This window comes from Magnolia sinica, chromosome 17, assembly GCF_029962835.1.
Source record: "Magnolia sinica isolate HGM2019 chromosome 17, MsV1, whole genome shotgun sequence".
NCBI classification, from domain to species: Eukaryota; Viridiplantae; Streptophyta; class Magnoliopsida; order Magnoliales; family Magnoliaceae; genus Magnolia; species Magnolia sinica.
Window position 1 is genome coordinate 28,252,416 of NC_080589.1, and position 12,675 is coordinate 28,265,090.

Consider the following 12,675-nt stretch of genomic DNA (forward strand, 5'->3'; position numbering starts at 1 on the left):
ATTTTTGTAATGGCTTACTCATGACCTTCTTTTGTAGTTTTGTGATACAGTTGGACCAAGATGTGCCTTGGAGCAATTACGATTATTTTCTTTGAACATATAAGAATGTAGTGGTTTTTATGTTTCTGTTTGCCATGTGCGCTTCACTGTAGTAGCATTTTTTAATGGCTTACTCATGACCTTCTTTTGTAATTTTGTGATACATTTGGACCAAGATGTGCCTTGGAGCAATTTCGATTATTTTCTTTGAACATATAAATAATAGTGGTTTTCATGTTTCTGTTTCCCATGTGCTTTGGGGTTTGAGAGCAATCTTTCATTCTAGCCCTCTTCTTTCACTCTTTGAGTTGCTTTAGTGCTTTTTAAGGCACAAGTATATCTAAAACACTTGGATAGCTTCTTTATGTTTGCTTTCTTGGATCTATTGAATCTTGTTAAATGACAATTCAGGCTAACTAGGTTTTTCTCCCAATTATTGCTTCTTGTATTTGGGCTGAGTATATCAGTCAAGTTTAGGTATTGCATCATGTCATGCTGACCTAAGACACTAGATATGACGTTGATTGCTGCAAAACGATGTTCCTACTTCCAAGTCAGACCCTATTTTCTTATATCACACAGCACAGCAGTGTGTTAAATGGAGGCTGCAATGTGTAGTGTTAGACTTAGATGTTTCCATCCATGCTGTCTTTATTTGTATTATGATTTTATATACCTTTATTATTCATGAGATCTGTTTTTGTGTATTATCCGTCAAATTCTATATCATGAATAGACTACACTGTAAATGAGTGTCAGGGGAAGTTGGGAATTAATTTATACATGTTTTTAGTGCTGCGGAATTATTTTATACATGTTTTTATTGCTGTATGTGTATGCCTATGTCTAAGTGGGCCTGGTTTGCTAACTCTAGCGGTAACACCAACCTGGATATTTGTTGTTCAGGAGGGAGGCTTCTAGTCTGTCTACAAATTCAGTAGGCCTTTATGTAGGTGGGGACATCTAGGATGGTCCATACAGTTCTATTGACTGAGGATTACTGCACAGTACGGTCAGTGTTCCTAGTTTGAGATGTCCCCATGGTTCTGAGTAAATGTAGGTGACTCGTAGCACTCCCTTGTATCACATAGCATGGTGACTCGTAGTGCTCCTTCCCTCATGATCTCGTCGACACACTTAATTTGTACCAATGATACCCATTGCCTGAAATTTGAAACTTTTATGATTGGGTTATGTTCTTCAAGAGCTTCACAGTACAGTAGGGCGTGGTTTGCTTTATGGATCAAATTTGCTGTCATCATTATGTTTATGGTTAATATGAAAAGTAAATTGATATCTGAGTCCACCCTGATTTATTTGCTTCCAACCATTTTCCATTTTGGGAATTGGAAAGTGCAGTATTTTGATTTCCAAAATGGAAAATAGGTTTAAGAAAATCAGTCAAGTTGGATGTAAATAGTGGCTCCCTAGAAGATATTATGCACTACAAGTGTCAATATTTTTTGGGTCTTTCCTTCCCCTTTTGAATAGTTTGTAGTTTGACATGCCTCTTCTATTTTGGTGGTGCTGATGCCTTTTTTGGGTTTTCCTCATGTATGCAGCGGTATGTTGAGGCTCAGTGTTTTGTTGCTTCAAACGATTACAAAGGTATACCAAGTGCTTCAGTTACTATGTCAGGAATTGATCCAGATAGTTTTCGGTCCATGAGAACCAGTTGCTGCATCATTATGTTTGTTTCTGCAAAAGCAAATGCTGCTTTTCCTCAAGAGTTGCAAACTTGCAATATAATTGTAGTTCATTTGATAGCTATCCCAATTTGCTTTCCATGCTATTGTTTTTTTTTTTTTTTTTTTTTCCCGTGAAATATTGAAAGTTTAGTTCAGGAATGCAGAAACAAAACAGAGATACTTTGTTGTAACGTCCAAAAACTGACCTAGTGCTCACAACATAGAAGTTATTCTGCTTATTTCTGAACCATACGTGATTAACTGACTTGTTGATTGTAATCAGCCTATGTAACAGACTACTAGATAGAACTCGATTGTAATCAACCTGTACGATAGTCTAACATGATTAGCTGGGATAAGGCTTATATGATGATGACCGCAAAACATGATTAACTGATGAATCTTACGATGTTAAAAAGGAAGTTATGCAAGTCTTCATTTTTGATGCTTTGCAGAAACTGACTTTGCTAGTCTTTATGATTTTGGTATTGTAAAAGACTTTGTATATTTCTTGAACTATATGGTATTAGAGAATGTTTTTTGGTTCTTCCTTGAAAAAATTGTAAGATTTTCTCACATTCCTCCAAAGATTTGCGTTCAGTATGGAATAAATTGTGGTTATGTTGTCGTCTATCTTCACATTGTTTAGTGAAGATGTATTAAATTTTTTTCAAAGATATGTTGATTGATATGAGAATGATAGCATTGCAATCAGCAGATGTCTTTTATTCAAATTGTACTGCATTGCTAGTTCATTTTGTTTTTGAAAGAATTCACAAACATCTTTATGTTGGTTACTGCATATTACTTTCAGATCAATTGATATTTGGTCATTGGATAATTGTTTGTCTGTACACAGAGAAACTATCTTACCTATCTTTCAAAAAAATAAAAAAAAAGAAAGAAAAATAAGAAGCAAGCATTTTGTGTTAATTAATCACGTCATCAGTTTTATTGGCTTGTCATTTGCTTAAGTTACCAAATTGTACTCATGTCCGTTGATGTTTGGTTCATGTTCAAGACCTAACTCTGAAATGTCAGTTCCACGGCATGGGTTTTTTTTATGCACTTGGTTGTAGAATTATATGCACTGTCTTAGTAAGTTATTTCCATAACAATAGAAGTTTTATGGTCCTTCACAAACATTTGGTTAGGGATGATGCAGGTGGTCTGGATCTCTTCTCTGAACTCCTGCAACGCTTTCCAAGTAATGCGCACATATTATTGGAAATGGCTAAGGTTAGTGATATTTGTCTTGTGAACAAGGGTTCCTTTTTCAAACATGTAATTGCTGCATGCTTCTTTTTCATCCAGTTGTCATTTACCTCAAATGTACGTACTTTCACAATTATGGCTACATATTCTTTAAATTTTGGCATTGTGTGAAAGATTTTTATTATTTTATTATTTTTTATATCTATGTCAAAGCCAGCCTTTATTATTATTATTATTATTATTTTAAAGTAACGGGAATATATTGAAAGCGGGAAAAAGGATACAAACAGGACCGCTGAGATAGCAGAAAAGCGAAAGCAGAAAAGGGAAACTATAAGCCTAAAAAGAGAAAATCAAAGCCAGATAGGACAGGCACATTCGAAGCCCATTCAATTAGAAGGTTTTTATTGCTTTCGATCCCACAGTCAGAGCCGATGTGTGAGCGTTGTTGAAACATCTATCATTTCTCTCTTTCCAGACAGCCCACCAGATGGCCACAATTGCCATTTTCCAAACCTTGGATTTCACCTTTCCTAGCTTGAAACCGTTTCACTAAGCAAGAAGAGAGGAAGCAGAAGAGGGGATACAGCCAGCAATGCTGAAGCGAGAGAGAAAATCCTGACGAATCTGAGAGACGAGCGGGCAGTGAACGAGGAGATGATCGACTAATCACGGCAGTCAAAGCCAGCCTGTTGACTTCTGCGATTAGTGATTACTTTCATTGTCGAAAGGAGTCTTAGCATGCATGTACAAGACCATAGTAATCTCACTATTGGGAAAGTCTAGGACATAAAAAAGGATGACACCGGTCCTCTAGGGCTTTATATCCATTGAGGATGGCTTCTCTTCTGTTGCTACAGAAACAAAGCCACTGTATTTTTCAGAACATCTCACAACTTGGCTCCATATTATGGTGATGGTCCACTCTTCCAAAGCCTATATGGCTTGAGTTCCCCTCATAAAAGCCTTCTGTATTTCTTTATTTCTAATTTATTTCTAAATTTTTTTTTTTTTTTTAAATGGGGGGGTGGGGGGGTTGTTTGTCAAGCTTGCAAGCTTGCAAAGCCTGCTCTCCTTAGCGAATGGCCATGATCGAGGATGAATGACCGGCATCCACTCTGGTATTATGTGAAAACCGGTAGGCTTGTATTCTGGTGCTGATTCTCTTTAACTTAAAATCCATGTCTTTATGACTGAAACAGGGAAGAGGTTAACTTGAACTAATCATATAAGCAAGTCATGAAAAAAACTTACGTTAAAATAAGCACTCATGAACAATGCATTAGACAATGGTGTTCGATGTTCATACTTTCACGCCTACACATGTATAATCCTGATGCTAAATGTGTCATAAGGTTCTTCATCACAATCTTTCAACTAGGGTACTTTCAATTAGATGGAAATATTTCACCATATCATTCTTTTTCATCTACCAAGGATAGTACCTTAGCATGAAATGGTGAAACAGGATTCATAAAGCTGATCCTAAATAGTTGGGACAAGGATATGAAGTGATATATATATATTAAAATTTTAAATCTGAATGTTGTTTGTGAAGGTTGAAGCCATTATCGGGAGAATCAATGAAGCAATTATGAATTTTGAAAAGGTATGTCAATAGGTTATGCAATTACGTAGATGTAGTTAATAATCTATCCCTTCAATATATTCTATATTTGATGTTTAAGATCTGGTACAGGCTCGTGCTATTGATCCATACATTGTTACATACATGGATGAGTATGCAATGCTTCTAAAGGCGAAGTCTGATCACTCGAAGCTAAACAAGTTGGTGCATGATTTGCTGAACATTGATCCTGCAAGGGCAGAAGTCTTTGGAGCTTTATCTGTATTATGGGAAAGGAAAGATGACAGGTGGGCTTTAGCTTATGCGGAGAAGGTTACTTTTCTCAATTAAAAAGTACCCCAAACATTTTTTTTTTCGAGGTTTGCTCAGATCCATCCTCTGGCTGTTGGATTTTTTCTTCTTCTTTTTTTCTTTCAATGACCCAAACCATTTATTTGATTGGCCTCCTCTTGGATGGGGGATGCTTCCCCCACCTTGCAAACCAAAAATAAATAAATCCTCAGATTGAATATTTCTACCTTTTGCTTGTACAAAGGTTATGGTGACCATTCATGTTCAAAGCATAAGATCCAAGTTGTCAGAGGGTTCAAATAATCCAATTGAGAGCTTTTATTTGTTGACTTTCCACCATAGAGAGCGAGAATCGTCATTAAACGGTTTGGATCATTGGGAGATGGCTCAGATTCAAAGGCTAAAGTCCTGATGTATTTATTGCAATACGTTAGGATGTATTTGAGCAACCCTCTTTATTTTCATCTCAAAAATGACTTAACTGGATAGGTGATTTCCCTTGCAAGCAGAGCCTTCGAATTGATGATAGGCATATATCAGGTCATATAATGAAGGTATTGAAGTAAGCTTATTTGTAGATGGACATTGATCAATTCATTTTATTGAAATAATGAGGCAATTTCTTCTAGTCCGTGTTTCAAAATTTTATTTTATTTTATTTTATTTTATTTTTGTATTTGCCTTGCATCTCATAGACTACTGGGTTTTTTCACTCTTTCAGGGTAACCTGTATTTATCCATGAACCGACCAGATGCGGCTGTGACGGCTTTCAGGGCAGCTCATGAATTAAGGCCTGATCTTCGCTCGTACCAAGGTGTGTTTCCAAAGGGCCAATGATAACAGAGTAGTTAGATTTTCTGGATAGATTTATCGAGTACACATTACATCTGTTTCACTTAAATCCACTTTGGAGGAATCATCAGGTCATTATGCATCACGTCGTCTACCGTCCTGATTTGTCCAGCTCATACATGTGGGGCCCATGTTAACCCAGTGTACGGGAATGTCATGGGGAGGCCACTGCACTACAATCTGTCTACTCGAGGCATTAGTTGACAGGAATCTCCCAAGTTAAAAAATCCCATCCTTTTGATCAGTGGACTAGAGATAGACAGTAAAGAGAAAAAATTTCGAAGTCCAAAAAAAGGTCTATGATTGGATGGGTAGGTCCTCTTGTTTGGAAGATTTTAATTGCACCCCTCAACTGATGGTGCGGCCTATTAGATTAATATTCTGGATCACTGACTAAACACTGGGCCCACCTTTATGGATTGGTATCATCAGGACATTTTATACATCCTGATGCATCCGGACCCAATAACTCTCTACTTAAAACCTTCCCATGTTTCTGTACACAGTACACTATTCAATGATTGGGACCTTGTGATGGTTGCAGGTCTAGTTCGCTCTTATTTGGCACTTTCTAAAACCAAAGAGGCTTTTTATGCTGCTCGAGAGGCAATGAAGTCCATGCCTCTGTCTGCAAAGGCTCTTAAATTAGTCGGTGATGTGCATGCTATTAATTCTGGTGGGAGAGAGAAGGTATGCTTGAAGTAAACTCAGCAGTTAGTGATATGGTTTACCAAGAGCAGCTATTCCTGTCAGGGCCTGTTTGGATGGTGGGAAAAGAAAAGAAAAGAAAATTGTAATGTTTATCCAATGATGTTTTCCCAAGATTTCCATGAGCACTATTGAAACCCTGATTCCCATGGATCTAATTTTTGGGGGGTCTTGTTTGGATGGTAAGTGGAAATCTCATAAAGTTCTCGCAATGGTCAGCTTGGTCATATCTTGTGCTTGAGAATTTGACTATGGTGTTTGTATGCTTGCCTTTTGGAAATCCAATATTTTCTTTGCTATTCAAATATGGTGAAACGTCCCATCGTGGGATAAATTATCCATTTTCTTTTTTCTTTTCTTGTCTTTTGGCCACCATCCAAAGGGTCTGTCAATGTGGATGCCGCTAAGCTAGTAGCCTCTTCATGTTTTTCTTGTCATTGTTTTGGAGAAAGCTTTAAATATTATGTGGATTTTGTTGCTCTAAAGCTAGTCAATTTAACCTGGTTACAGGCAAGGAGGTTCTATGAATCAGCTCTCCGTACAGAACCCAGTTACCTTGGAGCTGCTTTAGCCTTGGCTGAGCTCCATGTTGTTGATGGCCGAAATGGAGATGCCGTGTCGCTCCTCGAGAGATATCTCAAAGATTGGGCAGATGACTCTCTCCATATCAAGTTGGCGCAAGTATTTGCAGCAACGAATATGCTGTCAGAGGCCCTGTCACATTACCAGTCCGCACTCAGGTATGTCTAGTAGATTCTTTGATTTTCTTTTTCTGTTTCCTTTTCTATTGAGTGAAAAAGAACATATATATTTTTTTTCTTTTTCTTTTTTCCTTTTAATATGCAAAAAGCACAAAATGGACCCATCTACAAGGCCTGTAGTTGGGGTCCCACTCAAAGCAGACAGACAATTTGCACTGTAGTTTCAATTGACACCCTCATGCTATCAGCTATCCGTATGATTGTTTGTCTACTTTTGCATACTTCTTTACATATGCCTATTTGGGGTTGGATTCAGTGCAATACAATATCTGATAAAAATTATTTTTCCATTTTGTGTATTGCATTTCAGGTTAAACCCACAAAACGAAGCTGCCAAAAAAGGTTTAGACCGCTTGGAGAAGCAGATGAAGGTATGTCCTTGGTCTATTACTCATTGTAGTTTATTGTTTGAAACCCAAAAGCCTCATTCAGCTTGATGTGTGCATTGTCAATTGTCGATGTCCGACATCATAGCTTCAGTTAAGAATGACCAAGGAGCCTGCAAATGAGTAGAGCCGATGTGATATAGGATGATAGAAACTATCATTGGATGCAAGATGAAAAATCAATTACACATTAATTTCAGCAATCAACATGTAAAATCAAGCATATCCACATAATAGATTCGGAAATTCAGATTTATAACACGAAGATCTTAGGTAATCACATACGCGGTGCACGAAAATATAAAATAATTCTAGAGTGGCCCACTTGGAAGTAGGGATTTCCAATATAGCATAGGTAGTGCAACAACCACGTGGATGGACAAAGATGCAAGCAAAAATCTGGTTTGGCGAAAGTTTCACAGAAATTCAAATTTTCATTAGGGTTTTGTATTCATGGGTGGAGATTTAAGAATGTAATTTTTTTAGGAATTCAAAGGATCTAGGGATTAGGGAGTTTTGGAGAAAAATGAAATATGGAAAACCCCAAATGGGGGCCCACACGTGTCTAGGTAAAGGAGAAGAAATAGAGGGATGATTAAGTGGGGTTTTGATGGGTTAAAAGGTTGTAATGGAATGGAAAATGGGAAGATAAGAGAAGAAGAGAAATACCTTTTGTAGAAGAGAAAGATAAACGATATACCTTGTGGAATCCACCACCAAAAAAGCTTCTACCCTTCCGCAGTTCAATTAGAAGGGAGCGTTTCTCACAATCATAAAACACAAGGAGGAAAATTTATTCACACAAGAGAGCTTTCCTTTTTTTTTTTTCTTTCTCTTCTCAATAATACCACTAGGGTTGGACCTCCGCTTCTCCCATGCTTTTATAATTAAAAATTTGGAATAATTACAACTATGCCACTCACTTAAGTGAAATGACCCATCATCCAAAATAAGAAAACTAAAACATTTATTATCAATCTCAACCATCAAATAAATCTTAAAAATAACAAAAACCATAAAAAAGCAAGATTAGAGTACAAGGGGCCCAGATATGGAAGATATGGTAGTTCGATGGCCTGATCGACAAGATCCAACGGTTGGATTGACACGAAATAAAAATCCTATGACTAAAATGGTCTCCTAAGCATCCCACATGCATCATTTCAAAGTGGGTCTTCCTGATGTATGTCCAATGCGTGTGGGGTCTTCAAAATGGCCCGGCGGGTTCCATCTGGAACTTGTCTCTCATCCACAAAGAAAGCTGCGCCGATGTGGGTGGTCGTATCCGTCTCTGGTACTCCCGAGTAGGTCCTCTGATGTCCCCATCACGATGACTAGATTGGTTGACCTAAAGACTTGTTTGAGTCTTCAACTGAATCAATTTTGTATATAAATTATGAGAGATGCTCACATCCAACCTGCTTGTTCACTAATCTACGATCCAATCAGTGGATAATTTCCATCCTGTCATTTGTTTTCAACGTCCTACCCATCCAAAAGGTTTGCTTCACCATGAAGATCATGTTGTGCAAAAATTAGTTTGATCCACTCATTAAGTGGGCCACATATGCTTTTTGTTTATATAAGTGGCTATCCTTTTGTTTACTATGTTGTGGCCCACCTGATGAGTGAATCTGACTGATATAACACTGGATGATTCTCTTACTGGGCCATATCTATTGGAACTTATCCTCTGCTTGTATGGTAACTTATCGCTCGACCAGTTGGATGTGGTCACTTCCCATTTAAATGCTTAAATAAATATTATCAAGAAATGGAGTTGAATCGGAGTCTCAGTTACACTGAATCTGTAAGTGGACTCAGACTCGTTGTTTCATCTAGTCAAAGTCGAGTCAGTGATATTGAGCTACGCATTTGACAATGTACACCTGGAAGCATGATGAGCAACAATCTTTCCCTCACACATTCTTTTCATTCTAAGGGATTGTTTGGCAGCTTGCTTGGGAATAAGAATCCAAATTCCTGTTAATGGTTTTTGGCAACCTCAATCCTGTGGAATCCAGAAATTGTGTTTTAGTGTTTGGCAACCTGGATTTGTGGAATCCAAAATTTTTTAAAGGGTCACCATGATGTGAAAATGACATCCAATCTGTTTATCATGTGCACCCTCTCATGTTTTCCATGGTTGCCCCAAAATAAGGCTGATCAATAACTCAGCTGGGCTATACTAGAGGGAACAATTGGGATGCCCACCATTGAAAGCCTTCCAGATTACCTGTGGGCCCCACCTTTTTATACACCATCTAATCCATTCAGAAGATGTTTCTGACCCAAGATGCATGGACACCCCAAAATTAGGCCATTCCAGAAGTCAGGTGGGCCATGCCAGAGGGAATAGTTTGAAAATTTTGACAGTTAGGTTGGATTTGGAATTTGTGGATTTGGATTTGCAACCCAACTTTTTGAAAGGAAACGATAGTGGCTTGAAATTGGGATTCAAAATCCTTCAAATCAGGCAAAAAAGTGGCTATCAAACAAGAGAATTGGGATCAAGGTATTCCATATCAGTAACAGTGGCCGTAATAGTCACCACCATTACTGATACAAGTATCGGTTGTAATGGCCGATATGGGGGCGTAACAATCGTTACGACCTTGTAACAGTTCAAAATTTTTTTTTTGCCCAAAACTTCAGGATAAATATCTAGAAAATCTAGAATAATGTAAATATTCCAAATATGTATCCATTTTTTGTTTTGAAAATGTTTATGGTAGCGTAGCGGTCCACTCTTTAATGAGAGTGTTGTTTTGGGTTGTTTGGTGAATTTATGCACATGGTTGTCTCTAATGTTTACACATCATAATCAAGCATTAGAATTAGAAATCGGGGGGAAAATGCATGTATACCACTTTTTCCGATTGTTTGGAAAAATACACCTCAGGTCTTCTATTCGCACAAATTGCTTCAATCTACTATTTTAATCTTAAGAACTATAGTATGAGTGACCGAAATCTGCTGTGGAATGATGTATGAAAGTTTTTGGAATGAGAAAAGTGGAAAAATGAGGAAAAATTGGATTTACATAGAAGAAAGAAGTGGCCGTTTTTCGACTGTTATGGGGTAACGGCCGTTACCGTCCCAAAAAACCGACTGCCTTGTTTCACCCCAATATTGCGTAACTATCATGGCTGTACCTATATATATCGGCCTTTACGGCCATATCATAATGGATACGGAACATCTTGATTGGGATCTTTTGGATTTTGGAACACAAATCCGCCCTAAATCAGGTTGCCAAATGACCCCTTATTAATATTATTGGATTTTTAATGCAAAATACCTCAATAATTCTGATTTTTGCTAAACGATGCCATTTTGACTTTTTAAAGTCAAAAAGGCTGAAATTGTGGGGTGAAGAGGCTGAAGTGGCCCCATCCTTTTTCTGAAAAATGTAGTTGGGTTTTGTGAGGCCCACATTGTCTATATGACATCCAACCTGTCCAGCAGGTGCATCCCATCATGATGATCAAGTGAACGGAAAATCAGGTTGATCCAATCATCAGGTGGATCACACATGAATTTGGAGGTTTTTGAGTGGTGCACGTGTTTTATGGTGTAGCCTACATGATTGGATTAGCCTGATATTTGTTCATCTGATAATCATTGGGGCGCACCCGCAGGAAGGGTTTGATATCTTACGCCATGTGGGTTGCGCAATGCTCAACTCTACTTTCTAGGGGAAAAAATAAAAAAAGATGAATATTTTGGTCATTTCATCCCCAAGTAGTAGTTTTCAAACTTCTTAAGAAGTCTAGGCATAGTTTGGTAAAATCAAAATTTTGAGGAATTTTGCCATAGAATCTGCCGATATCTTTTTCCATTTCTGCCGTGGCTTTTCTATATCCGACCCAAGGAAGTGTTGTTGTAAGTGTTCATTTTCAGATTTGTTTGTGACTGCTGAACTTGTTTGTGCAGCGATTGGATCCAGATGTGCCAGATGAGGATGAAGAAAATGAAGTCGTGGATGCTGATGGAGATCAGGAAGAGGCAGAACTTATATGAGAGGAGACCGATCTATAAACGATGAGGAACTATTATCTTCAACCGGATGATATACGAGTATGCTCATTTTTTCACTGTCCTAGTGGGATGTGGGGCTGAATGATCCAAATAGTTGGTCCGATGCAGTGATGCTTCCCATCATGGATGGACCATACTGCACATTGGAAGATCCTAGCCACCGATCTTGGGTCTATTTTCAGGCGAGTGTCAGATGTTGATGTGTCTCATCCCAACTGTTTATTTGCAAATTGAAAGGTCAGGATTGCCCTACTGAGGAGATTTCACAGTCCATCAACAGTAGGGCCAAGCAGACCAATGGTTTGGATCATTGAACCATGGGGCCCACTTGTACTAGCTAAAAACCCGAGCATGCCATTCATATCATTGGCTGTGGATCATGTAATCCTTAATAATGATTAGCAGGTGGTTTAGTAGGGATACGGCAAGTTAATTGAACTGCTAATCGGCATAAGCACATGCTGTGAAGGGAAAGCTCTCTCCCCCCCCCTCTCTCACACACACACACACACACACACACACACACACAACGACAATTGCATGCGTGGTATATAAGTAATTCAAGTTAAACTGTCCAAATTATGGGTCCCTGTATAGATTTGTCATGTATCAAAAATTACACTTCTTTGATTGTTTGACTATCAGATTGGTGGACATTTATTGGACGGTTAAAAATGAAATATTCAGCAGTCGTGTTTCAACAGACAAGTGTTTGTGAATCAGAGGTTAGGATTGTTCAACCAATTTGATTTTGGGACTAGGAGACTGAGTTTCACAATTTAGTCGGCTTAATTTGAATTAATGTCTGCCACTTGTACAAGTTATGAATCCCTGTGGTCAAGTGTCACAAGCAGCTGGAGTATTGAGCAACTCCCTTTTTGGGGTTGCTTGCCTTTTAACAGCCTGTAATCGGCGGTAATTGGTGTGTTTGGCGTATAGTTGATGTGAATTGGAATCAAATTCACATAAAATACATCAGAAGTCTTTTTTTGAAATGTGATTCCATTTCATATAGATTCCAACCACCACCAATTTGCAAATTGCATTCCTCTCTCTCCCTCTCCACCTATGCATTCCAAATATATGCTGGCAAACACATTGACAT

At 38.1% G+C, this 12,675-nt stretch overlaps 1 protein-coding gene across 3 annotated transcripts; it reads left to right on the forward strand.

Annotated features, from left to right (window-relative positions):
- Positions 1-1,494: 1,494 nt before the first annotated feature.
- LOC131231476 (anaphase-promoting complex subunit 7-like) lies at positions 1,495-11,825 on the forward strand. 3 transcript variants are annotated; one of them, XM_058227680.1, is made up of 10 exons: positions 1,495-1,647; positions 2,893-2,966; positions 4,501-4,551; positions 4,642-4,842; positions 5,331-5,375; positions 5,543-5,636; positions 6,219-6,364; positions 6,893-7,122; positions 7,454-7,514; positions 11,466-11,825. In XM_058227680.1, exons 1-10 carry the CDS (start codon positions 1,596-1,598, stop codon positions 11,550-11,552), a joined length of 1,041 nt encoding a protein of 346 aa, XP_058083663.1. In that variant the 5' UTR covers positions 1,495-1,595; the 3' UTR covers positions 11,553-11,825. The 3 variants fall into 3 exon arrangements, with proteins under 3 accessions (XP_058083663.1, XP_058083664.1, XP_058083665.1); XM_058227681.1 differs by having other exon boundaries at positions 1,619-1,647; positions 2,882-2,966; XM_058227682.1 differs by lacking the exons at positions 1,495-1,647; positions 2,893-2,966 and adding an exon at positions 4,030-4,080.
- Positions 11,826-12,675: the final 850 nt, after the last annotated feature.

What these genes read in the sequence shown, in the direction of transcription:
- LOC131231476 (XM_058227680.1), top strand. Translation starts at nt 1,596, where the DNA reads ATGCAGCGGTATGTTGAGGCTCAGTGTTTTGTTGCTTCAAACGATTAC. An exon ending in TATTATTGGAAATGGCTAAG is followed by an intron (nt 2,967 to 4,500) that starts GTTAGTGATATT and finishes TTGTTTGTGAAG; the next exon opens with GTTGAAGCCATTATCGGGAG. An exon ending in CTTTAGCTTATGCGGAGAAG is followed by an intron (nt 4,843 to 5,330) that starts GTTACTTTTCTC and finishes CCTTGCAAGCAG; the next exon opens with AGCCTTCGAATTGATGATAG.